At 36.6% G+C, this 27,745-nt stretch overlaps 1 protein-coding gene across 3 annotated transcripts; it reads left to right on the top strand.

Annotated features, from left to right (window-relative positions):
- Positions 1 to 2: 2 nt before the first annotated feature.
- UBXN2B (UBX domain protein 2B) lies at positions 3 to 27,430 on the top strand. 3 transcript variants are annotated; one of them, XM_046023908.1, is made up of 8 exons: positions 3 to 115; positions 5,969 to 6,072; positions 9,927 to 10,077; positions 12,757 to 12,840; positions 13,871 to 13,980; positions 17,253 to 17,390; positions 22,153 to 22,314; positions 23,315 to 27,430. In XM_046023908.1, the coding sequence occupies exons 1-8, from the start codon at positions 35 to 37 to the stop codon at positions 23,475 to 23,477; spliced, it is 993 nt and encodes a 330-aa protein (XP_045879864.1). In that variant the 5' UTR covers positions 3 to 34; the 3' UTR covers positions 23,478 to 27,430. The 3 variants fall into 3 exon arrangements, with proteins under 3 accessions (XP_045879864.1, XP_045879873.1, XP_045879880.1); XM_046023917.1 differs by lacking the exon at positions 17,253 to 17,390; XM_046023924.1 differs by lacking the exons at positions 17,253 to 17,390; positions 22,153 to 22,314; positions 23,315 to 27,430 and adding an exon at positions 14,276 to 14,333.
- The last annotated feature ends 315 nt before the right edge of the window (positions 27,431 to 27,745 follow it).

Raw genomic sequence — 27,745 nt, 5'->3', positions numbered from 1 at the left:
TGCGTCGGCGCAGGCGCCGGCGAGCCGGTGAAAGATGGCGGAAGGTGGCGGCCCCGAACCGGGGGAACAGGAGAGGTCTTCTGGGCCGCGGCCCCCGAGCGCGCGGGATCTGCAGGTTCGGCGAGCGGCCGGGGCGGGGCGCGGCGGCGGGTGACTGCGCGGAGGGGTGCGTGTCGGAGTCCGCTGCTGGCCTCGGCTGAGCCCATGCCAGACCCCACCTGGGGACTGAATTGTGACTCCCGCTTCGCAGGTCTCCTCAGGGCGGTGCATCGAACAGTGCTTTTCGAGGAAACAAGTGCCAAAGCCCAACTCTCTGTTGCCCCGGTCTCATTCCCCCTCCACCCGATTTGCATTTTAAGAAGCAACTGTTCGTTTAGAATGGCATTGTGTTGGTTCGGTTGAATGGTTCACTGGTTGGTACTTCCTTAGGAAACTTACTGTAGAAGAAAGCTTTACCGTGCCCGTGAGAAATCAGGATCACTTTATTAGCAGTAACGTGTGCTGGTTTGCTCTTTCTTGTCTTGGATGCTGTTTCTGTCTGGATCACTTTTATATAAAAATGGTTCCTTTTTATCAGATAGCTTTTCCCTTTTAAAAGTGTGAGCTAAAGTATTCCATCCTACGGCTGCACGCCTAATTGTCAAAGCTACCGTCTATGAAACATTGCACAGAAGAAACAGCGAAATAAAATTTCATGGTGACATTGGTGAGCTAAATACGGATGCAGCAAATCTTGCTTTTTCAGATGCTTAACACTGCTTTGCTCACTGAGGCTTTTTTCCCCTGTCTCATAAGACCATTGATAAAATCAACAATCATAAGGAACTGTGTAATTAAAAGTAAATGAAAATCTACCTGCCTTGATAGAAAAGTACTGTTACAGTTACACCTTTAATTCTACTTCTCTGAACAAGATTTGACCACCTGCCATGCAACATACTGCTAAACTCCAGGAATGCAGAGATGAATAGGACATCAAATCTATAGTTGGTGCTGGACACTGTGGAAGGGGATTGAAATGTAAAGGCATTTCTATCTGTTTTTTTGCAGAAATAATATATGACTATATTGACCATAACATCTTAAGGTGGAGTATGATTGAATGCCAAATTAAGCAGTACATAAAATGAAGAATTCAAAGAATAGAGAGCTCAGTGTCAGTTAAAAGATGAATCAGATGCAGAATAATTCCAGTGCTTTAAGTCAGTTCAGTAGTTGTAAACAGACTCAAGAAATAGGAAGCTACCATCTGCCTCACCTTTTCTATGGAAGACTACCATCACTAAGAGGAAACATGGCAGGTTGGGAAAAAATGGAGTTTCTGGTTAGATCCAACCTCTGTTTGCATCTTGGTCCTGTCACTTAGTAGGCTTGTGAATGTAAGAGAAGTGTTTTAACCTCTCTGATCCTCAGTGTCTTTATTTGTAAACTAGGGGTGATCTTGGTGGTGTCAAGGATGAAATGTCCGTAAAGTACCCATGCACTCCCTTATTATCCTGGCTCTGTACTTGCTTGGTAAATATTTGGTTCCTTTTCTTTAAAGGAGGAAAATACTGTAACTTTAAACTGGTTAGCCCATTCTGATGCATCTGTTAAAACTATATAACTTAATATCCTTTGTCTAATTTCATTCTGTTCTTTTCATGTAAGAAATGAGAACAGCTTAGCTAGTGATTGCCTAATGCTTGGCAAATTTACAGACTTAATCCAGCAAATTAATATATGATTAATGGTTGGAGATATTTTGGTAGATGTCCATTGAGAGAATGCCTTCCTCTTCACCGTCAGTTAGAGGATAGAAATTTTTTTTTCAGATTATTTATTTATTTATTTATTTGACACAGAGAGAGTGAGAAAGCACAAGCAGGTTTAATGGAAGAAGGAGAAGCAGGCTCCCTGCTGACCAGGGAGCCCATTGTGGGGTTCGATCCCAGGACCCCAGGATCATGAGCTGAGCTAAAGGCAGACGTTTAACTGACTGAGCCACCCAGGCACCCCAGGGATTTCTTTTTTTAATTACTTATCTACTTCTAGTAGTTAGGTTGGTAGATAGACAACTAATTTCTTATAGATGTGATTTGGATATCAGATACTTTGAAGTGTTGGTAATGTTTCCTTTGGAATTTAAAAAGAATCTGAAGAACTTGCTAAGAAGCCTGGAAACAACCAAAGTGATGATGTGTGAACAAATAAAGTATGTTTAAAAGAAATAGAGTAGGTTTAAAAGAAATGAATAATATTTTTCTCCCTGACTTGTTTTTTGAATAGTGATTACTATTTGATTATCTTGTTACTGTTTCATCTAGCCTGTGTAAGTATACTTTTCAGTAAATACTTCTATCTGGACAGCTTGCTCTAAGAGTCAGTCATTCACAGTATTATAGAGGAAAAGGGAGATGTATTACTAATTGGAACAAGCAAAAGATACCCCTGAGTATGTATATCTTAGCTGCTAGGCAGTGTACGGTTTTTCGGCATCTAAATCAGAAGACATCCTCATTTAGCACAGGAGGAAACATGGAAGGTTGTCTCCCAGAAAGCCTCCCAGCACTGTGAGCCTCTGACTTACAAACTGCACAAATCTGTGGATATCAAACCAAGAGCAGATCGTAGCTCGCTTCATCCCCCCAAATTGGGAAATATTCAATGGGAAGGTTTAGGATGGTATTGTCAGTGACAGTGATCACCCTAAATACCTAAGTGTTCTTTAGTCTTTCTGAACATTTTCGGAGACCTTTCTCTCTCCTGGTTCCCCTCAGTCCATCTATACACAAGGGTTTAGTGGTTGGTTAACATATTCAGTTGTATGCTTCTGTCCCAGTTTTCCTCCAGAGTAATATCAAAAGGAAAAGATTTCTGTTCTTAATTCTATATTTCCATACAAGTTGGAGTTGGTGGGTAATTAGTGATAGGCTTCAGTACTTATTAGGGTTAGGATGGGGTGAGGTAAACAATGGCATTCCGTAAGTGAGAAAAGAATAAGAATGTCTGATACTGTGTTACAATTGCCACGAGTATCCTTGTGTTGGACATCTGTAGTCCTCAGTATTAGTTCTCAATTTTAGCGTGCATCGGAATCATCTGAAAGGCTTGATGCAGCACAGATTGCAGGGCTCTACCTGAGTTTTCATTCATTTGGTCTGGGTTGAGGCTGGCGCATTTGCATTTTCAGAGGTTCCCAGATGACATTGATGTTGCTATTCTATATTTTTTTAAAAATCCGTATAATACCTTCTGGGCAGGTGTCACTCTAGGAATGAGAATTCTGGTAGTTTTAATCTTTTGCTATATACTTAATTTTCTCCTTCTTGGTTACTTTGCTTTCAGGTTTCTTTTCATGTTCTTCACATTTCGAATTCTAGAGCAAAGATTATCAGTACTTATGTACTTTATTCCTTCTGCGTAATTGAAATAGCTTCATAATCTAATTGTTTAACCTAAGGGACACACTGTCCTGATAATTCACAGTGATTCATTACTTCACAATGCACATATTCTTGTATCTTTATTTGACCAATATTTAGTTGTTGTTCTGTTTGTTTTAACCAGTACTTTAGTTTATTTTGATCAGTTTAAATAATCGTTTCCTCTTCTGTGGTATCTTTGCTGTGTCAACTAATATAAATTGAATTTCTTTGTAATATTTACTGATGAACTTGTACCATATGATGCTGCAGGGACATCATGAATCCAGCATTAATTCCCTTTAAAGATCATTCATTTTCGTCTTAGTAATGCACCATTAATAACTAAGACATTTTCAACTAGGTGGACTCCCTGCTCAATTACAATTTTTTCCATATTCCTAATTTGTTAATATATATTAATATTTTGTTAATATATATTTCATCCAATCAAAACACATTATTTGCCTTATTAATTTATTTTACAGAAGAAAATTAGTTGATTGATAGGGTTTGTACAAGTCTTGAACAAAAAACAAACAAGGTACAAAACTATATAGAAGATGTAATCTCAGCTTTAAAATCTACAGCTTGGGGGCGCCTGGGTGGCTCAGCTGGTTAAGTGTCTGCTTTCATCTCAACCAAGCCTCACATCAGTCCAGTTCCCTGTTCAGCTGGGAGTCTGCTTCTCCCTCTGCTCCTCCCCTTCCCTGTGTTTATGCTCTCTCGTGCTGTCAAATAAATTTTTAAAAACCTGCAACTTTATTTATTATCTACATAACTCATCATGAATTTGTCGGGTATCCATGAAGTATTATATTAGAAACAATCTAGGGAACCTAAATTATAATAGGAGGGATAAAAGTGAGAAAAGTACATAAGCAATGATAATATAATGTTTAATATAAATGTTAATAATAGACTAACATATATTATGAGGAGTTAGGAAAGAAATATTTAGTTAAGAAAACTAGAAAAGGCTTTGTGAAGGATGGCTGAAGTGCCTTTGCAATATAGGTAACATTTCCATTGATGGGATTAGAAATCACATAAAAGTAATTCATAGAGCTGAAGTAATCAGCTCAGGAGGAACTTCCATAAAGGAATACTGTTTGTAACAGATTTCAGGGAGGTAAAATTTCTGAAAACTTTGGGCTCAGGTAGTCAGGCAGAATGTCCGTCTCTGTCTCATTTGTTTTGTTTCATTTTCAAGGGGTTAGGGTGGGGAAGAGACTATAATATGTAGATAACACTGAAGAAGGAAATCTTGAGGCAAATGAAACACTGATAATAGTCATTGTTAAACGTTTTTTAATATCTTCTAGTAATAGAGCCCTTGCCTTGTGCTTTACATGCATTCTGTGATCCTTAAAGTGATACTTTAAGATAATTTTTTTAAACAGACATTTAAAAAGATGAGGGAACCATGGCTCAGAGAAGTTAAATAACATGTCCAAGGCACACCATAGGAGCCCAAGTTAGGATTTTAATTCAGTTCTTTTAGATTACAAAGCACTTTCATGATTAGGATTTCTAACAAAATTGCCATGTGAAAAATATGAAAAGTTGATGGAGGTGTATGGGAATGGGATAGAGATTAAGAATTAGGAAGGAAAATTAATTCTTTTGTTTTTGTTTTTCATGTGTGGATGTTTTAAAAGTTGTCTAATAGAATCTTCAAAGAATTGACTTTGTCCCAATTCTTCTTTTCCTTCTAAGCAAAGAAGCCCTGGATGTAGTTTTCATATCTCTTGAATTTCTGGAAGGAGCACTTTATCTGTTTATTAGGGGGGATTATGTTTTTTGTTATTTTTTTTCCCAAAAGATTTTCTGGAAATTATGATCATGCCAATTACGGGAGCATTTGAGGGAATTTTTTGAATTGTTGTCCAAGATGGAACAAAATAACTTAGTGCTGAAATATTTGGATGACTTTTCAAAAGTCCAGTTTCAAGAACTGTATTGTGTTTATTTCATTTTAAAGGTACCCAGCCATATATTTAGAATGCATAATTTGGTAATATTACTTTCTAAAACCTATATAAACCATATATATAACATATTGTCTTATATTTTTAAAAGTTCATGTTCCTACACTTGATGAAATTTATGTGTCAGGTAGACTTTTAAATAGAATAATTTTGAAATTATTTTATGTGCTTGGTTTTGAAAACTTGAACAGCTAAATGAAAAAATTTATGAGATTTGATGAGAGCAGGCTGACATTAGTGTGAAACATCTTCAACTATTTTTTTTAATTCTAGGAAAATTATAGGCTCAACTTTCAAAATGATCTGTTACAAAATACAGTTTTTGAAACAGTTAAATAATTAATTGAAAATAATTAAGCAGTTATTGTAACTTCAATATATTCCAGTATTTTGGTTAATTTTATCAAGTGAGAGATACATTGGTTTTATTTTGGAAGAGGGTCATTGGAAACAGCCCTTTATTTCTCATTAGAAATTTATACTACACAATCACATGTTCTAGTCATAATTTCTACTTTTATAGAATAGTTCAATCCTACTGTTATACTTTATAACAAATTTGTTATTTTATAGTTGGCCTTGGCAGAATTATATGAAGATGAAGTGAAATGCAAATCTTCCAAATCTGATAGACCTAAAGCTACAGTCTTCAAAAGCCCACGAACACCACCTCAGAGGTAAGTTTTGTTTTGGTTGTAAACACTGTATTTCTTTTTAGTTCACCAATTCTAAATTATTTTAAATGGTCTTGAGAATTTTCTTAAAACTATGATTTCTAAAATAAATATTATTTAGATACTACTCCTAAAATGGTAGTAGTCAGAAAGCTAAAAGAAACGGAGAAGTTGGGATGCCTGGGTGGCTTAGTTTGGCATCTGACTGTGGCTCAGGGTCTTGGGTTCAAGTTTTGCATCAGGCTCCTTCCTCAGCGGGGAGCCTCCTTCTCCCTCTGTCCTGCCACTCACCCTGCTTGTGCTCTCTTTCTCTGACAAAAAAGTAGGATCTTAAAAAAAAAAAAAAAAAAGAAGAAGAAGAAGAAAAAGAAGGAAACAGAAAAGTTATCTTAAATACCTAAAACTTCGGTAGACATCATAAAGACACATACACTGAATAGTATTTTTCTTAGACACAGTGGTTCTTTTTGAGTCATAGGATGCATTGAGGATCTGACAAAAGCTGCAGCCCCTCTCCCCACAAAACAGCATTTATGCACAATTTTGTCAATTGTTTTTAAGGATTTGTGTTTCTGAAAATCCACTCATGGAGCCCCTATGTGCCTCTTGCCCTCCATTTAAGAATCTAGAACCTGGGACACCTGGGTGATTCAGTCGGTTAAGCCTCTATCTTTGCTAAGTACATGATCCCAGGGTCCTGGGGTTGAGCCCCACATCCATGTCCCTCCTTGGTGGGGAGCCTACTTCTCCCTCTTCCTCTGTGCATCCCCCAACCCCCACCCTGACTCAGGCTCTCTCTCTCTCTCTCTCAAATAAATAAAATCTGGGGAAAAAAAAAAAAAAAGAGGAATCTAGAACTTCAGGAACCTGTCTGTGTTTTCACTAAATGATGACACATCTAATATGTGACCTCTATATAGTATTTGCTATTGTTAAAATTCCTGAACTAGAAAGAGAGCCAGCAATGGGGATTCAAGAGCCAGGTATACTTTATTACAATGAATTTTCTTAGAAAATTTTCTTTAAATAATTTAAATTAAAAATTCTTGGAATATTTTCATTAATGTCTTTTTTTTTTTTTAAGATTTTATTTATTTGAGAGAGAGAAAATGAGAGAGAGCATGAGAGGGAAGGTCAGAGGGAGAAGCAGACTCCTCATGGCTGGGAGCCTGATGCAGGACTCGATCCCAGGACTCCAGGATCATAACCTGAGCCAAAGGCAGTAGCTTAACCAACTAAGCCACCCAAGCGCCCTATTAATGTCTTTTTAATACTGCAAATCTTCTTACTGGGGAGGAATTTCAAAAGTATTAACTATTATTATTACATATTTTTAGAAAAATAGGACTGGTGATACAGTGCAAAATTAATAGTAATGGGGAGAACAAGATAAGGAGAGAAATTAAGAAGAAAACAATTGTGATAATCTAAAGAATATGCTGATAAAATTTTAGATTAAAATTGCATCAATGGAATGAAGGAAAAAGTTGAAATCAGTGTGGGACACCTCCAAAGAATTTATTTTATTTTATTTTTCTTTTATAAAGTTTCTTCCTTTCTTTCTTTCTTTCTTTCTTTCTTTCTTTGACAGAGATGAGAGGCAGGCGGTGGGATGGGGGAAGCAGGCTCCCTGCTGAGCAGAGAGCTCAATGTGGGGCTCAATCCCAAGACCCTGAGATCATGACCTGAGCTGAAGGCAGAGGCTTTAACCCACTGAGCTACCCAGGCACCCCCAAAGTATTTATTTTAGAAACTTGATGACATGGGATATAGAGAGCAAGTGAATGAGAAATTGAGACCTAAAGGTTCTTAATCTGGTGTGCAGGAAAATGTGTGATTATTATTGGGAAGGTTATGGGAGTAATGCAGGTTTAGTTTTGGAGAGATGAACTTGATTCAGTGGGTGCTTTTAAATCGAGTCCCTCAATGGGGCACCTGGGTGGTCCAGTCGGGTAAGCTTCTGACTCTTGGTTTGGCTCAGGTCATGATCTCAGGATCACGAGATCCAGCCCAGCGTTGAGCTCCACATTCAATAGGGAGTTTGCTTGAGACTCTCTCTCTCCCTCTGCTCTTCCCCTGCTCACTCACACTTTCTCTCTCTCCCTAAAATAAATAAATCTTTGGAAAATTAATTAATTGAGCACCTGACTATAAGTCACAGGGTACTAAAAACATATCTGAGAGTCATCCACAGAGGAGGTTGTTATATGTGGGAGTGCACAAATGTTTTGATGATCAGAGGAGTTTAAGTAGAGAGCAAGGGTCAAGGATAGATGCGTACTTACTTAATTATAAAAGAGGAGAAATGGATGGATTGTGTACCTAAATACAAAAGGAAATATAAATAGGATAACAATATATAATAAGGAAAACAGTAAAATGTAATATAAAAAGAAAACAATAAAACTTCTGGAAGAAAATAGAGCATCTCCATGACCTTCAGGTAGGCAAACATTTCTTAAACAGGAAATAATATCATGAGCCATAAAGGAGCTAGTAAATCTTTTCCCATGTCAGATTTTTCCTGTAAGGTCTCTAACCATGGCTGATGTGAAAAGGAACTATATAGTTGTACTTTCCAGAATAGAGACATGGGACAAGGAGGGAAAGAGCTACAGCAGGAAGCTTTTCCTTTTGTTTTCCTTTCCTCTTGCTCTTCCCTTTTCTCATAGCTGCCTTCCACCAGAGCTCCTCCTCATACTGCCACTCTCTTAAGAAGCAGCTATGGTATTGTTTGCCTTGCTTGCTACATCAGGCCCTCTGAGTCTAAGCTTGGTAGGAAGACTTCCGCTGACTCCTGCTTTGGGTAAACTCACCTCTGTACTTGCCCAGTACACTACCAGGATGGACACCAGCCCACCCACCCCTGCCCCCAGCAGTTACGAGTTAGTCTTATGTTCATAGGGTTCTGCTGTTGGATTTGTTCTCCATGTGGATTTGTTCTCCAGGTGGATGTTTCTTCACTTACACTGAATTGAGAGCTACCCGCCCTTCCCTCTTTCCTGTTCAGTTTTGCATGTACTAATTTTGCAGAAAGTCTTGAAGGTGATCTCTATTCCTAGTCTCTGGTGCTGATACAATTTTCCCTCTTCGTTTTGTGAGACAGTTCAGTGCAAATTTGGAACTGGATTGGAGAGTATAGGTAATTAAACATATGAGCTTTGATTGTTACCTTATTCTGGCAGTCTCCATGTTGATATTTTGTTAGCTATATTTTCTGGTGTTCTTAACTGAAAAAAATCTTGAAAGATAAAAATAGATAAAATCTTATGTAAAAAAATTAGGTGAATTTTTATGTTCCCTAATACCATTATGAAGTTGGAGTCAGACTAGAAATTAGTCACTGTGTAGCTAATACACTGAAAAAAATTGTTTGTGGTCTAAATTATTTACCTTTAACATAGGGAAATTATATATTTGAATCCAAAAATCTCTAGGGAATAAACCCACTATTGTGGCCCTTTACTAACTAAATCACTACTGAATATGGATTCCTCAGAAGAACAGACTTATTTCTGCTTGTCAGTACTGCTTTGCCCACAACACCAAAAGTGCCTAAATTGTACAAGAGATGCATTTGATAAGCGGTTACAGAAGAGGAAGGGAAGAAGTGACAAGCCAGTTCTCATGTGGAATGCTGAACTTAACTGCCATAACTTCCACAAACTCCATGAGAAAGTGTATGAGCTATTTACTATTCCATTCCTTAATCCCATTTTGAAAATTAAATATTTCCACAGAAGTCATAGATACGGCTCTTTTTAAATAAAGTTATCCCCTAAGACACTGTAGCTTTTTACTTTAAAGGAGTTATGTTTGTTTTCTAAGTTTCTGTTCATGAACTTTAATGTTTAAAGGTTCTATTCAAGTGAACATGAATACAGTGGATTACATATAGTTCGACCTTCAACTGGGAAAATTGTCAATGAACTTTTCAAAGAGGCAAGGGAACATGGGGCTGTCCCTCTGAATGAAGCCACAAGGGCCTCCGGTGATAACAAATCTAAGGTAAGTGCTAAATTTTAAAGCTAAATTTTATATATATAGATATAGATATATAGATTTATTCTCTATTGATTTTTATATTATTTGCAGACATTGTTTTTCTAACTATATATCTATTTTAAGCATTCACTCTGTTTTTATAAGATTACAGTATTTCTATTAATGATTGAAAGTTGCAGCAATTTTTTACATCTCTGTGAAACCTTTCTGTTTACCTTTTTTTTTTTTAAATAATTATAGATTCATGTGAAATTGCAGAAAGAACACAGGTCCTGTGTATTTTTCACCCAGTTTCCTCTAACGGTTATAGCTAACATAATTGTAGTACAGTATCAAATCCAAGATTTGACATTGTTACTGTGTATATTTACAGTTCTGTCATTTTCTCATATCCATAGATTTATATAATTGTCAACTCAATCAAGATGCAGTTCTGTCATCACAAAGATCTCCTTCATGGTGTACCCCATTTTAGTCACACCCTCAGCCCTCTCCCCCACCATCTCTAACCTCTTGCTATCCTAATCTGTTCTCTATCTCTGTGATTTTGTAATATTAAGAATGTTATACAAATGGAATCATATAGTATATGACCTTTGGGATTGACTTTTTTCACTCAGCTTAATGCCCTGGAGGTCATCAGAATTACTGAGTGTCTCAGTAGTTCATTCTTTGTATTCCTGATAGCACTCCCTGGTATGGATGAACCACACAACTGGTTTAACCATTTGCTTATTGAGGGATATTAGAGGTGTTTCTGGTTTGGAACTTTTACAAATAAAGCTATTATGAGCAACCGTATACAGGTTCTTGTATGGATATTAGTTTTCATTTCTCTGGGGTAAATGCCCAAGAGTCCAGTTGCTGGGTCATTTGCTAAGTATACGTCGGTTTCTTAGAAACTGCCAAACTCTTTTCCGTAGTAAGTGACAGATCCAGTTTCTCCATTCTTGCCAGCATTTGGTATTGTCTATTTTAAATTTTAGCTGTTGTGATAAGTGTGTAGGTATAAATCATTGCGGTTTTAATTTGCATTTTCCTAATGGCCAGTGATGTTAATTTGCGTGTTCCTAATGTCTAGTGATATTGAACATCTTTTCTTGTGTTTATTTGCCATTATCTTTCTTACCCCTTTCAGTAAAATGACTTTGGCCTATTTTCAAATTGGATTGTTTCTGTTGAGTTTTGAGAATTCTTTATATATTTTAACAGTTTTGGGTCCTTTATCAAATATATGGATTACAAATATTTTCTTCTAGATTGTAGCTTGTTTTTTTCATCCTCTTACCAGGGTTTGTCACAGAACAAAAGTTTTTAATTTTGATACGGTCCAGTTTATCTTTTTTCTTCCTTATGGATTGTTCTTTTGTTCTCTTACCTAAGAACTCTTCATCTAAACATAGGCCTCAAAGTTTTCTCCTGTTATCTTGAAAAGTTTTATAGTGTTACATTTTACACTTAAACTTGTGATCCATTTTGAGTTAATTTTGCATAAGGTTTACATCAAGGTTTGTTTTTCTATTTATGGGTGTCTACTTGCTACATCACCATTTTTTGAACAGGCTCTCCTTCCTCCATTGAATTGCTTTTGTGCCTTCATAAAATTATATACATCTTTTATACAGCTCTTATAACTATCAACTGACATAGTACTGGTTTACTGAGGAAGCTATGAAGACATCAAGTGTCTTTTTGTGTGTAATTGTCATAATATTCTTAAAATTAACATTTTCAGCCCAAGTTTCTGCATCATAATCACTTAACATATGGCCTCTGGTATTACGGTTCAGTAAGTTTCTGGTATGCCTAGGCTTGTGTCTTTTGAAAAATCCTGTCTGGTGATTGTGACAGACCTCCAACTGTTGAGAACCATTGCTGAGAATCACTATTCTAATGAAACATAAATTTTAGTTTTCATCTTGTTATTGACTAACAGCTTACAATTCTCTTTCTGTTAAGTCTAAGGTAATTTGTGTTCTTGCAGGTTCTCCAATTCTGTAAGAAAAATGTGGAATTGACATATTGATATATTTTTAGTTGATATAGTTAGTCTATAGAAAAGAAAGCAGTATGATCATTAAAAGCTCATTTATGATATGCATGGTGATTAAAAGGAATGGCATTTTTACCTCATGAGGTACCTTCCTGAAAAATAGAAGACCTTGTGATCAGTATAGTAAGACAAAAAGTACAATCGTGGTTGATTGTTCCAGTTGAATAAAACCAGCTTATAAAATAGTTATGGAGTATTTCTTCAGGGTACTTTATACCTATTTACAAAATTCTTCCTTTACACTGTGTAACTGTTACTTACTTTGTGAAATATGTTTTAAACATAATTTTTATGATAAAACATCATAAAATATTAGTGGTAGCTTTTTAAAATCTCTTTATACTTTAAATTATATATTTTGGTATATGAATGTATTTTTTAATTTAAGAATGGCCTAAATTATTTCAACTTCTGAGTCACTAATGTTTTTATGGGGAGAAGCATAGTTTCTTCCTTGAGTATACCCCTCTGTAACATAAAACCTTCATTTTGATATAAAATTTTCCTGGAAAGTATAAGCTAGTTTGGCTAATTGTAGTTGATCTGGTTTTCAAATGTATCACACATTATCATAACATTTTGCCCTATAAACCATAGTGAATTTTTAACTCATTTGCTGTTTATTTCAGTCATTTACAGGTGGAGGATACAGATTGGGTAATTCCTTTTGTAAGCGCTCTGAATACATCTATGGAGAAAATCAATTGCAAGATGTAGGTACAGTAACCAAAATGAAAAGCTTTAGATATTTGCCTCTAATTATTACTGTTTTTAAATTTAAAAATTAGTGATATAGGCGCACTTGGGTGGCTCAGTGGGTTAAAACCTCTGCCGTCGGCTCAGGTCATGATCTCAGGGTCCTGGGATCAAGCCCTGCATCGGGCTCTCTGCTCACAGGGAGCCTGCTTCCCCCTCTCTCTCTCTGCCTGCCTCTCTGCCTACTTGTGATCTGTCTGTCAAATAAATAAATAAAACCTTTTAAAAAATAAAAATTAGTGATATAAAATAAATATAATCTATATATATTTTTGTTATTTTTTGAAATATGTATTTTAAAATGACTAATGTGTAAGCTTTTATATTTTGCATCTCAGTTGTGCCTTGCACTTAAATTGTAAATATTTTCTATATGTTAAAAGAATATATGATTCACTGTCAGAATGAGCTTTATTTCCATGCAGTAATAATTATTATAAGTAGTATACTGTCAGAAAATTAGCTGAGTTATAAACAAGGAAACTCCTAAGGTCATTCTTTGTTTTTGCATTTTAAAATTTGGAGTTATAATTTCATTTAAACATGTTTACTTTAGCCTTGCGGGGGGTCACTAGAAATTCTGGCTTACTCCTTGGCATAAATATTTAAGCCCTGTGTAGCAGACAAGAATATAGGTACAGTTGAAAGAGAAAAATGGATGTGGAGTAGCAGCTGGATGCTCTCATTGCTTTCATTTTTCTCAATGAACCAGAATAATTGTACATCAAGGCCAGGATCTAGCTTTGGCATTTCAGCCATTGTTCATTTGTTAAGCCACATACAGATCTGCTGAGCAAATACACTTGCTTTCATTTACGTCTTTATTTTAACAGTAACTAAAGTAATATGAATAACACTGCATTTTAAATAAAGTAAGTGGTTTATGTTGTGAATATGTTGTGAAATACCACATAAAATTTGAAGCTTAAAATTATTTGATGCAGGTGGATTCTTTTATTTCTTTATCTTTTTTCCTATATTCAAAAGGTTCAGATTTTGCTTAAACTATGGAGCAATGGTTTCAGTTTAGATGATGGAGAACTGAGACCTTATAATGACCCACCAAATGCTCAATTTCTGGAGTCTGTTAAAAGAGGGTAAGATATATTACTTGTATTCTATTCGTTACATAGGGTGGGACTTTTTTTCTTAAGATACTGGAATATATTTTATAAGTGATTGTTGGGGGCAAGGGTATTTTTAAGTATCTAAAGGATATGTTGCTATTCATAAGTTTGGCTCTTAATTTGATGGAGGGGACAGTAGACACTGGTCACTTTTAAAATATGATCAAGCAATGGTCCATTCTGAGAAGAAACATCTTCATGTAATAAAGTTGATTAGCCTATAGCTGCCTGCCCACTAAGCCACTGTCCCACTCACTGTTAACAGGATGCCTTTCATTGCGTGTGTGCCTGAAATTCAGCACATTATATTAGAAATCTTTTAAAGTGGCATGATTGCTGGCAGAAGATTTCAGGTTAGTTTGAAGTTACTATTTGTGAAAGTCAACCACATATACAGTGCTCTGACTGATGGAAAGAACGTCATAGCTCAGCTCTTCTTGCTAGAGGATGAAAAATCAAGTGATTTTGTTAGGATTATAATAAAGCTTTTCTGCATTATGCTTTCACTGGCTGACAATGCAATCATTCCTAAGTAGAAATACAACCAAACAGAAAGTTGGTGATGAAGTGGAGATTTAAGAAGCAGTGAAGGGACCAGAATAGAAGGTTATACTCCATTCAGGAACTGAAGCTGGGACTTTTCCATGTGATGCAAATATATCCAAGGAGAGTAGCTGAAGTGGAGTGGAGGTGAAACAGTAGCATAAAATCTGGATTTTAATTCTACAAAGATAAGGTCAAGATACCAAAAAATGGCAAGAAATGCTGTAAGCAGTACGCTGAAGTCATTTGAGAAAGATGGGAAGCTGTCCTAGGAGGCAGTATGTGGTGGTGGTAAATATAAGGAAATAATAGTTTAAGTCAAGTCGGTGTTGTAGACTTGGAAACGTGCAGTCACTGGGAAGAGCTGGGAGTGACTGGTTAAGGGAGGTGTTTGTTCATCTGCTAAGGGAAGATCAACATTGCTGTTGAAATTGATGCTTATTTCAAGATGTTAGAAGACAAGAGCATATTGATGATGGATGTATTATAATGTAGATCAAAACTCATTTATTCTTAAATGAAAATAAGCCATAAGCTTTGTGGGCAGTGTCCAAACAGTCCTGGTGTCCTAAAAGGTTTTGTTTTTGGTTTTTGGTTTTTTTTTTTTACTATATCCTGGAGTATAAATTATGATCAAGAACAATTTTTGAAAAAACTCCTTGAAAAAATGATTGAAGTCAGATAGTGGTTGTCAACTGTAGAATCACTGTTCTGTACTTATGACAAATATTGAGTAACGCCCTCTTCACTGTCCTCGAAGAACTCATTGATAATATAATCTGTCCATGCATATTATTTTCCCAAAAAAAGATAAAAATTTTATCTTAAATATATTGAAATAAAATAATTTATCATAAAATTGTATATATTTCAGTTTATAAATGCTTTGGTCTGACCACACCAGAACATAATAAAAGTAATCAGATAGTTTGCACCTATGTGCAGTCTAGCATTTCTCAAGAAAAATGTGACAGACATAAAAACAGAATAATGAGGTATGTGAGGTTGGCAAAGTAATTACTGTTGGTGGTGTTGCAGTCAGGGACTTGATAATGTTCCAAACAAAACAAAGTGCAGTCTTCTCTCAGTTTATATGGTACACGTATTCCTGAAAATTTTATATTGTATTAATAAAATGCCCCCCCCACCAAAAAAAGGTTTTTTGCTTCTTTGGAATACAGACTCTAAGCTTTAATTTTTAGGATCAGACATTACAGACACTCTAGCAGGGCATTCGGTGGTTCTGTGGAACCCAAGACAAGACTTAATTAGGCAAGATGAATCCCAGTGGCAGTGCTTCTTGTATCTGGATCCCAACCCTGAATGACAGCAGCACTCATGAATCACATGACGATCAAAGACCACCTATCAATTTTCAAAACTTCTTCCGCAGAATTTAGAAATAAATATCTGCATTAACTGTTATGTCCTTATAGGAATTTTCTAGTACTTATTTAGGTATAAATTGCTATCTTGCACTTTGGCTTTCTAAATGTTAGAAGCTCTCCCAAGATCATTGTGACAGCAAAAAGTCACTGTAGTGAGAATCACTAGGAATAAGGTGATGCAACTTTTTTTAAAATTTTAATTCCAGTATAGTTAACATACAGTGTTATATAAGTTTCAGATGTACAATGTAGTGATTCAGTAATTCTATACATCACCAAGTGCTCATCAGGACAAGGGCAGTCCTTAATCCCCTCACCTATTTAACCCATTCCCCCACACCCATCCCTAAGATAACCATGAGTTTGTTCTCTTTAGTTAAGAGTCTGTTTCTTGGTTTCTCTCTCTTTTTTTTCCTTTGCTCATTTGTTTTGTTTCTTAAATTCCACATATGAGTGAAATCATATGGTATTTGTCTTTCTTTGACTGACTGACTTATTTTGCTTAATATTATACTCTGGTTCCATCCATGTCATTGCAAATGGAAAGATTTCATTCTTTTTTATGGCTGAATAATATTCCTGTGGGGGGGCACGTCTTTTCCATTCATCAAACAGACACTTGGGCTGCTTCCATATTTTGGCTATTGTAAATAATGTGCTATAAATACAGGGATACATGTCATCCCTTTGCATTAGTGTTCTTGTATTTTTTGTGTAAATACCCAGGAGTGTAATTGCTGGATCATAAGGTAGTTCCAGCTTTAACTTTTTGAGGAACCTCCATACTATTTTCTAGAGTGTTTGCATTCCTACCAACAATGCAAGAGGGTTCCTTTTTCTCCACATCCTCATCAACACTTGTCTCCTGTGTTTTTGATTTTAGCCATTCAGACAGGTATGAGGTGATACCTCATATGACACAAAGAAATGGAAAGACATTCTATGCTCATGGGTTGGAAGAACAAATTTCATGAAAATATCTATACTACCATGCAGTCTCCATCAAAATACCAACAGCATTTTTCACAGAACTACAGCAGACAATCCTAGAATTTGTATGGAATGACGAAAGACCTTAAATAGCCAAAGCAATTTTGAAAAAGGAAAGCAAAAGTTAGAGGTATCATAATTTGATGCAACTTGAAGAAGAAAATATCTATAGGGACTAATCAATCGTCATGGAAATTTTCATATTATAATTTAAGCAAAAGTTGCCGTTTTCCCGTATAGCTCACAACTTGATTATAGTAATGTCAACAGTGTAGATTAATTTTTTTTACATTAACTAAAAACGTTTCCCCTTTTTAAAAGAGAGATTCCCTTGGAGCTACAGCGGCTTGTTCATGGTGGCCACGTGAATTTGGATATGGAGGACCATCAGGATCAAGAGTACATAAAACCTAGATTGAGGTTCAAGGCTTTTAGTGGAGAAGGACAAAAACTTGGAAGGTAAAACCCTAAAGTGAGAAAAATACTTGTCTTTGCTCAGTGTGACTTTTCTTTGAGAATCAAAAAAGCAAAATAACCTAGAAAGATTAAAACAGAAACCATGAAGACCTTGCTGATGGAATTGGATACGCAAATCTAGTGATAACATAGTACCGAATACTTCAGTAGCAGTTATCACATTCCTGGCCCTGTAGGCACTTTAAACAGCCGTTAACTCACTTAATCTTCACAACTCTTGGATGTAGATCCTGTGATTACTTCATTCCCTAACGCAGTACTGTGCCCTAGGTGATTGAACTAACGAGCAGTTACTTTGTGGGATTCAGACTCACACACTGCTTTTTACCATTGTGCCATCCTGCCTCTTTCTGATTACGTGGGTTCAAAGGGGGAAATTGTAAAAGCTTCTTGATTAGACTGAACAATAGGCATCTTAGATCACAGCTATAAGCATGCCTATCTGTCATAAGTAATTGCAGCAAGAGCAAAGTTGGTTGTTTTCAGAATATGTAAGCCGCCGAGCTCTTTCTTCAAGTTAGGGAAAACCAGCACATAAAACACTTAACAAAACCTTCATGTGTTCAGAAAGTAACTTTCTGAAATGGCTCATTTACCAAGATTTCTAGGCAACTACTGAATAGAAAAATAATTTAAAAGGAGCAAACAGAACAGAAATTGAAATAATTCCATTTTCTCCCATAGCTGGCAGTCTTATTGCAAACAGAACATTACACAGATAGAAACTAACTTAATTTTTTACTGTAATATTACAAATAATTGTGGGGTAAACCTAAATGCAACAAAAATTCTACCCAGGTCTTTCATATAGTATCATAGTAACAAGCAAATCATAGGGACAAAACTGCAAATGTACAGTGGCACAATAAATGTTACGACTGCATAAAAATTAGCACAGTGAGCTGGAATAGAGCCCAACATATTTAGAAAATTACAGAATCATTTTTTTTTAAAGATTTTATTTATTTATTTGACAGAGAGAGACACAGCGAGAGAGGGAATACAAGCAGAGGGAGTGAGAGAGGGAGAAGCAGGCTCCCCGCCACGCAGGGAGCCCGATATGGGGCTCGATCCCATGACGCTGGGATCATGACCCAAGCCGAAGGCAGAGGCTTAACCCACTGAGCCACCCAGGCGCCCCCAGAATCATTTTTGATAAGCAGGGCTAACAAGTAGACTGTTGCTGTAGGCTTTTGAGCTTTCGCATATGATGATACAGATCGCGAGAGGAAGCAAGTGTCTCTGTTTAAGAACAGTCGCTTCCCGTTTCTCATACTGTGCAATCCAAAAGATTCCATTTGCCACTCACCCATTCTGGCCACTAAGCCAGAGTTTTGACTTCATCTTGATCCCTGGACCCTTAAGGGTCCTCTTCTCTAAAGCCTAACAACTCCTTCCTTCTTGCATTTGCTTCATTTTCTTATTGCAGCAGTAATGCAGCCCTTTGCCTTACTGTTCAGCCATTGGATTTGTCTGCCTCTGTGCTGTTCAGTGCTGTTGGGGATGTTCGCATCCCACGCTAAGAATGCGAACTGTGCCTCTCCCACTCTCGAAGGGCTGATCCCAAATGTTCCCTGCCCTCATCTCAGCAGATTTTTTTGCTTCCAGCTTTCCTGAGAAAATGGAGCCTGACAAGAATTACTTTTCCAATACATTCCTCTTAGCCTCGAAGTTTATTAAATCCATCTTTACTGCCCTCTCTTAAGTTAGAAGATGTTTATCTTCCTGGTCAAGGGACTCACTCTTCTTACAACCACCCTACTTCTTTTCCTCCAATTTGCCTAGAAAGTTTGTTTTATCAATTCCTTCTTTTTAAAAATTATTTTAATATGATACTTGAAACATACAAACAGTATTTTGAAAATGTCATTGTATTTTGATCAGTTGAATAAGGAGAAAGTTTTAAGTAGTAAGCAGGTATAACTTTGAAGGCTAAATAGTAAAGTTATTGTAACTTTTTAAAATGTATTTTTATACATTGGTCGCTAACCAACTTGCTCAACCGCCTATCTCTGTGGCTCTGAGCTTGTCTTTAAATCTCTCTGACTCTGTTGTTTTCCTATAAAATGATATGGTTGGCCTAAACTATCTTGAAAATACATTCCTGTCCTCAAATGTTATTATTCCATATAATTTCATTTTGACATATACACATCTTATAAAGAAACACATGAAAGAGCTTTCCTTACCTAGTATCCTTACTTGGTACTTTCTTTTTATATTTTGAAAGCTTATCTGGTCAGAATCTGTTTTAAATAGAAAGCATTAAAGTACATAAACCACCATCTGACCTCATCTCATCTAATAGAGATAACTTTTCCCTCCCTAGTTGTTGTTAGGATAGGAATTACAATGCTAATAGCTGCCTTTTAGGAAGTTTCAACTATAGAAAAGCACTGTTTGCAATGCTTCTATGTCCTCATTAACTTAATCTTTACAACTGTGCTACCAAGTTGTCTGTTTTGCAAATGAAGAAACTCAGTGTTAAGTGACTTGCCCAGGGTCACACATCTAGCAAGTGGCTGAGTCAGAATCCTGGAATCGGGCTTCTGGATCCATGCTGTTAATTATTAAGTCACAGTTCCCTCATTCATACCATGATTTAAATGAACTGACAAACACTGTGGTGGCTGTGATGGTGGTAGTGATGATGATGATGATGATGATGGTGATGACGATGATGATGTATATACCTAGTTTTCAGTGAGGCAGAGGAAGATAGAAGTCCTTTGCATTTAGTGTCCCTTCCCTTTGGTTTTTGTACCTCTCCCTATGTAAGGGACACGGACCCTTGGCATAGTGAATCATCTTGCTGGTCAACTGTTTAAGTCCTCAGTTCCAAACTCGAAAGAAAATTCCTTAAGACTACCTGATCAATGATTGCAAATCATCATTTTCTTTTTTATGTTTTTATCATATATATTCTCAAGTTGATTCTAAAATATGTATTAAGAAAAAGCTAAAGAAAGGGGAAGTGTTAGCAATAAGTACAAGTTAATTTTTCTACCTTACTGTATATTTTGATAAACTTTGATGGGAATAAGAGTCAAGATGAGCAAAGAATGCTCCTAGAACTTATATGCTAATAAATATATTCTTAATTTTTTTCGAAAGAAAATAATTTGTGGGGTGCCATCTGAAACTCGGTATTTGAAAAAATAGACATTAAGACTATTTTTTTTTTAAGATTTTATTTATTTGACAGACAGAGACCCCAAGCAGGCAGAGAGGCAGGCAGAGAGAGAGGAGGAAGCAGGCTCCCTGCTGAGCAGAGAACCCGATGCTGGGCTCGTCCCAGGACCCTGGGATCATGACCTGAGCCGAAGGCCAAGGCTTTAACCCATGAGCCACCCAGGCGCCCCGACATTTAGACTATTAAATAATCCCTTTTAGGTAACTTAGAGAAGATTAAGATTTGACAAATGTCTATGAAGAATTTGGCTAAATTTGTTTTTAATTTGTTCTCTTTTCTTAACCAAAAGGATTTCTTTTTTGACACTGACTTTCAGTTTACAATTACAGTTCATTCTGCTAGCATTAGAAGTCACCAAGATAAAGTGGTGCTAAGGTCATTAGTAATCAAGTTCCAATGGTAAGATGTCCTATCAAATAAGTTTCATGATAAATTAGTCACCGAAGGGGCACCTAGTTGACTCAGTTGGTTAAGCATCCAGCTCTTGATTTTGGCTCAAGTCGTGATCTCAGGGTCCTGGGATCAAGCCCTGTGTTGGACTCTGTGCTCACTGTAGAGTCTGCTTGTCCCTCCCTTACCCTCCAACTTGTGCGCACTCTCTAAGATAAAACCTTTTAAAAAATAAATAAATCTGTCACTATATATAAAACTTCATTCCTCACTAGCACATAGAAATTACTTCTCTTTTATAAAGCAGTAACTACATAAATCAGATGTTTTTAAGTAATATTAGGTAAGTTTAAGCCAATAGTTTAGTGTTGATGTGTACAAAAATAGCTAGCACCTGTTGAAATATTGTAGGCACTATGGGACTTACTGATAATAGGAAACCTATATAACATCATATTATTTCCCCTCCCCATTTTATACATGATAAAATTGGAATTCAGAGAGATTAATTTACTTCCTCAAGTTTATGCAGTTGACATAGCTGGGATTTGAAACCAAGTCTGCCTGTACTCATAGTCATTCTTTGAAATTAACTCAGAGTTGCTCAGATTTCTGAGTAAAGATTGTTGTGCTAAACAGCTTCATGGAATTTCAAAGGGATAAGGGAGGAAAGAATACAAAGTTAAGCTTTTGAAAGAGATTGAATAAGCTAAACTAGAATCATAGGCTACAAAAGAATTTTAATATAGGGGCACCTGGGTGGCTCAGTTGTTAAGCGTCTGCCTTCAGCTCAGGTCATGATCCCAGGACCCTGGGATCGAGCCCCACATTGGGCTCCCTGCTCAGCGGGGGGCCTGCTTTTCCCACTCCCACTCCCCCTGCTTGTGTTCCCTCTCTTGCTGTGTCTTTCTCTGTCAAATGAATAAATAAAATCTTTAAAGAAAAATTTAATATAACAAAAGATGTTAGAAGAAGTATGGGAGACTCAAAGGAAGCCATGTTTTTCCTGGTCCAGAAGTCATAGGCAGGAACACTTAAAAATCAGTGATGGATTCAGTGGTTACTCCACCATCTTCAGTTGGTTGCATCTTATGTATTCAGATATGTATGCATCTGATGTATTCAGATTCGTGTTCTAATTCTTCAGTTCTTCTTTCTTAGCCTTACCCCTGAAATAGTCAGTACGCCTTCATCCCCAGAGGAAGAGGATAAATCAATACTTAATGCAGTTGTTCTCATTGATGATTCTGTGCCAACAACAAAAATTCAAATCAGATTAGCAGATGGGAGTCGTTTGATACAAAGATTCAATAGTACACACAGGTAAGCTCGTTTGTGATTTCGCACATGGCCACTTATCTTTATGAAACTATGTGAGTGAGTAATGACGAATAAGAAATTCTTTACATACACTTCTTAAGTTTTTGAGAGAAGAAAAATACTTCAAAGGCATAATAGCTGTGTGAAATACTTAGCATTTGAACATACTAATGCAAATTCAGTTATCATTCAAAAATAAGATTGTTAAAAGTTGCACTTTTGCTCTGTTGCTAAAACCATGTGAAGTGGGATCAAACTTGGCTTAATACGGTAAATATAGTGAAACCTTATTTGGACTTTAATCATTTGAGAATTATGATAATTCCGATTGGAATTAACTTTCTACCTTAGCATACTCTTCACAATATAAATTTGTAATGTAGATAAAGTATGATTATACTATTGTCAAGTACTGTATTTTTTTTGTCAGGTACTTAAACTTTTTAAAATGTCATTTTAACATTCATTTATACATTTGTTGTACTAATAATGTACCAATTTTATTTTTTCCTTAAGGGATGTATTTTTATAATCTTAGTTGAATTGCTAGGCATATGTGAAGGTCTTTAAACAAGGATAATTTTTAAAAAGTGTCCTTATGACTTAAACCTTTCATAGTTATAAACTGATCTTGACACAGGCCAATCTGGGGTACCTTCTTTTGGGTCACCTGCTGCTAAGATATTTTATACTCTGAAAGAAGTAGAACCTGCACTTTTAGTATAATAACATTGTTGTCATTTATTTTATGCATAACTCACCTAAAGATTGTCTCTGTTTACAGAAAAAGCAAATATAAGCTACATTCCAGAGTTAAAGCTCACATTTTATCTGTAATCCAATATAAATCTATCCATTGAAATAATGTAAATTTTAAGAAATTACAACACATTTAAATAAGAATTAGAATTGTGATTTATATTACTATCATCTAATGTTAGCTAAAAGCTTACATGAAAATAAAACTCTCATATCACAAATTATTTTTATCTTATTTCTTCAGGATCCTGGATGTCCGGGACTTTATTATACAGTCCCGTCCTGAATTTGCGACTCTTGACTTTATTCTTGTGACTTCATTTCCAAATAAAGAGCTAACAGATGAAAGCCTGACACTACAAGAAGCAGATATTCTTAACACTGTGATACTCCAGCAACTAAAATAATACTGCTCCTATCCATGCAATACCATGTAGGAAAGATAATGTGCCATAATAATAAGGAAAATACTTAGAGCATTAAGAAAACAAACTATTTTTATTATTTATACAGATAAATTTGAGTTTTTTTCTTATCCTGTCTTCCAGCCTTAGTCCAGATGAATTTGAACCAGGAATAGATTTTGAGATAAATATGTTTGAATTTTTAGTTGCAGGGCTGGTTTATGTTGATAGCTTGTAAATATTCAGGCAAACCAATTTGTTAACATGCTCTGGGTTACTGTAACAACATTTGTTTGCAGAGGCAATGAACAGAACCCTGTTTTGATAAATGCATTTGGTAAAATTTGCACTGAAGTTTCTTGATGGTGCATTGATCAACAGCCATCAAGAAATCCTCTAATCAAATTGGAATTTTTTCTGTGATATATGCCGAAAAGTATCTATATTCTGATTCTGAAATATGTTGATCGTATAATTATTTCTCCTATTAAGATTGTATGCGTCCTTTTTACTTACTAATTTAGCTGTATTACTAGTGTCAAAAAATACGGTTTGGCCTTGTATTTTACAGAACTATGACCATCATAAGCCAGAAACAAGGACAGAAAGGTCAGCAGTTCTTGAGAACATCCGTTAAAGAGCACTTTAAAATAGAGTAATTACAATCCATCCCAGAGCCTGCCTTGATCACATTCATTTATTTATTCAACACATTTTTCTAAGGGACCCACTATTTATACTGAACACTGTTCTAAGTGTTCAGTCCAGAATGTATTCTACTCCAGGGCAAAATGAGTGTACAAATTCAGAAATGTAAATTCTGTCATCCAGACTGGATCTAAAGAATTACCAGCCAAAATATTTGCATTTCTGCCAAAGCCAGGTATTTCCTATATGAAGTAGGCTCTATCAAGAATGATAGGAAGGCTTTTTCTTTCTCCCAGATACCATTTCATCTTTGGTCACCACACCTGGTGGATTTTCTATAGCTGCTGTAACAAATTACTATAAACTTAGTGGCTTAAAATAGCAGAAACTTATTATTTTGTAATTCTGTAAGTTGGATGTCCAACATGGGTCTCACTGGCTAAGATAAGGCATTGACAAGGCTGTATTCCCTCTGAGAGGCCCTAGGGAAGAATCATTTCCTCGTGTTTCCAGCTCCTAGGGGCCACCTGCATTCCTCTCCCTGTGGCCCCCCTTCCCATCTTCAAAGCAGTAATACTACATTCTGACCCTTCTCTGTCATCACATCTCTTTGACAACAGCCAGGGAAAGTTCTCTGCTTTTAAGGACTGGTGTTTGGATTGGCCCCACCATTAGTTCTAGATTATCTGCCTGTCATCAGGTCTGTAGTAACCTTAGCTGCCTCTTTAATGTCCCTTTTACCATGCAAAGTGACATATCACAGGTGGTGACTCCGTTCCTTGCCTCTTCCAAGGCTCTTCTCATCTCTTCACTCTAGCTCATCCCTCCAATCTCTGCTTCTGTCCTTACATCTTTTACTACCAACTGTATCTCTCCTGTCTTCTTCTTACAAGGACCCTTGTGATAATTACCAGAAAAATGTCATCTCAAAATGCTTAACTTAATCACATTGGCAAAATCCTTTTCCTGTGTAAGGTCACAAATTTACAGATATGGTGATTAGAACATGAATATTTTGGAGGCCATTCAGACTACCACAGTCCACTGCTGCCCCAAAGAGTGACATAAGGTCACCGCATCCAAAGGTGCTCCAAAGTGTCAACCCATTACAGCATCAAAGTGCAAAACCTTATCTGAATCTCACCAGCTCAAAAGTCCCAAACCTCATTTAAATCATCTAAATCAAGTATGAGTGAGGGTCTGAGTATGATTCCTGGGACACAATTCCTCTCCATCTCTGTACCTGTGAACCTAGAAAAACAGTTATCTCCTCCCAAATATAGTGGTAGGACAGACATAAACTGGGGTTTATAGACATTCCTGTTCAAACAATGGAATGAGAAAAGGAACTATGCACACTCCATTAGGTGTCACATCTCTGTGGTCCGGAGCACTATCTCCTGGGCTTCTGATGTCCTGTCAGAGTCCTCTTTCCTCTTTCATGAAAGGCAGCAGTGGTTCGCAGCTGAGTAGTTTTATCAGCTTGTTTCTTAACTATGGCATTGTGGGAAGTCCAGCTATCTTTCATTTCAAACCATCTCCATCCTTTTCAATTTAAGGTAGCAGGGTCTGCTGGTTTAACATTCTCCAGAAACTTGGGGATCTTGTGTGCCTATTAGGGGGATTCAGCTCTTAAACCAGAGGCCCCAGTGCAAAGCATTCATAGGTAATCTCATCTCTCTTTTTGGCTTCTTCTGCGAAGGCGGGGAAGATCTTTGAGTCACACCCTGTATCTCTTCAAGGATCTGTGGTGTGACAGAAAACTCAGGCCTTCCTCAGTTGTTAGCCAAAGGTTGTAAAGCTGTACCCTCATCTCTCCCTAGAGCCGACTTCCCTGACAGTGAATCCCTGAATTGGAAAGTCTTTTGTCCTTTGGGTAGGCCATGAATTTCCAAGTCATCGAGTCCTGTTTTCTTTATATTTAACAGTTCTTTCCTCAATTTGTCTATCTCTACTCATGTTGTACTATAACCAGCAAGAAGCAACGAGTCTGCACCTTGCACACTTTGCTTAGAAGTCTCTTCAACCGAATGTCTTAAGTTTATCCCTTACAACTTGCTTTCCACAAAACTGCAGACACATTGCAGCTAAGCTTCTTGCCACTATATAACCAGAGTCTCTTTTCCTTCACTTTCCAACAGCATGTTCCTCATTTCCGACTAAGTTCTCATTTCTACCAAGTCCTCGTTGGCAGCACCTTTAATGTCCCATTTTCTTCTAACAGTCTTTACGACAATTTACATAATCTCTGTGGCAATTTAGGTGCTCTCTACCATGCTCCTTTCTTCCTCCAGCCCTCACTAGCATTAACATCCATAGATCTGCTGGCAGTGTTCAAGGCAATCCTGCCTCTTTCTTCCATCCTAAAAATTCTTCCAACCTCTACCCACTGTCTCATCCCAAAGCTATCCCCTCATTTTTAGGTGTTTGTTCCAGCAGCACCCCATATCCAGGTATCTGGGAAAGTCTACTATGCCTATTCACTGCCACTTGACTTGAATGTGCCAATAGGAGAGTTGGAATTTACTTTCTCTGGGAGCTCTGCTTACAAGGAGGTGAACTGACCTGTGGTAGAGGTTTTCCTACTGGCAATGCTCTCAGGACTTCCACAGGATGAAAGTGTTGATCTCACCAGGGCAGAGAAACTTGATCTCAGTGTCACAATGCAGAGTGAGATTATTCCTAATAACAGGATGCCATGCGCCTCTCCACCAATTGACAACTTGGAGATTATATAAATAATAACAGTTTAAAATGTTACCAGGGATAAATGTTACCAGGGATAAAATACATTTTCATAGAAGCAAAATCATCTTCCTTAGGAAATACACTATTCAAACAAATGAACAATTTAAATAAAAGGGCACTGCCCTATTTTGGATTAACAAAATGTGGTGAGGGGATTAACCACACCCTGTGAAAGTATTTGAAATGTTACTCCTGTAATTTCTTTTTATCATTTAGATGGAGTGCCTATAGACACACATACAAAAGTGACTGCCGTTTTTGTATATGATAGTCTTCCAAATGTAGAGATTTATATTAGGAGGGAGAATTAAACATTCAGAATAATACTTTCACGTGTACTACATAGTGTTTTCCTTCATTAGAGTCATTTTCCTGAATTCTTTCTACTATTGCAGTCACTGTAACTTATGAAATTTATAATCATCCCAAAAAGATTATGTTACAATGAGCAGGTAGACAACCATGTGTGAGGTCAATTGTTTTGCATGACCTATGTAATCAAAAAGTTTTAAGTGTCTGCTTTACCAATAAAGAACATTTTCACTGAAAGTCATTGAAAATCCTTCTCAAAATTTCCTTGATTTGCAGTGTTATTTCAAGGACTTACTGGATTCTTTTAAAGCATGAATAACATTACCTGTGGTTTAATTTCTTGTGATGCATCTTTTTGAAAAGAACTGAATTGTAGCAATGTTATCTCTATTTCCTGTTACTCTTGCTGTTTTTAATTCCACCAAAATAAAGGTGCAAATTTTTCTTAACTTACTGCCACAGTGGATTTCTGAAAACCTTGTCTCAACATGTGTTGGTAAAGTATGTCATTATTTTCCCCTTAAAGAGTTTTTTGTCCCGTTCAGTGATACAAATTAATATAT

Source organism: Meles meles, chromosome 1, assembly GCF_922984935.1.
Source record: "Meles meles chromosome 1, mMelMel3.1 paternal haplotype, whole genome shotgun sequence".
NCBI lineage: Eukaryota > Metazoa > Chordata > Mammalia > Carnivora > Mustelidae > Meles > Meles meles.
The sequence above is the reverse complement of the archived record's forward strand: the minus strand, read 5'-3'. Positions and strand labels throughout refer to the sequence as shown.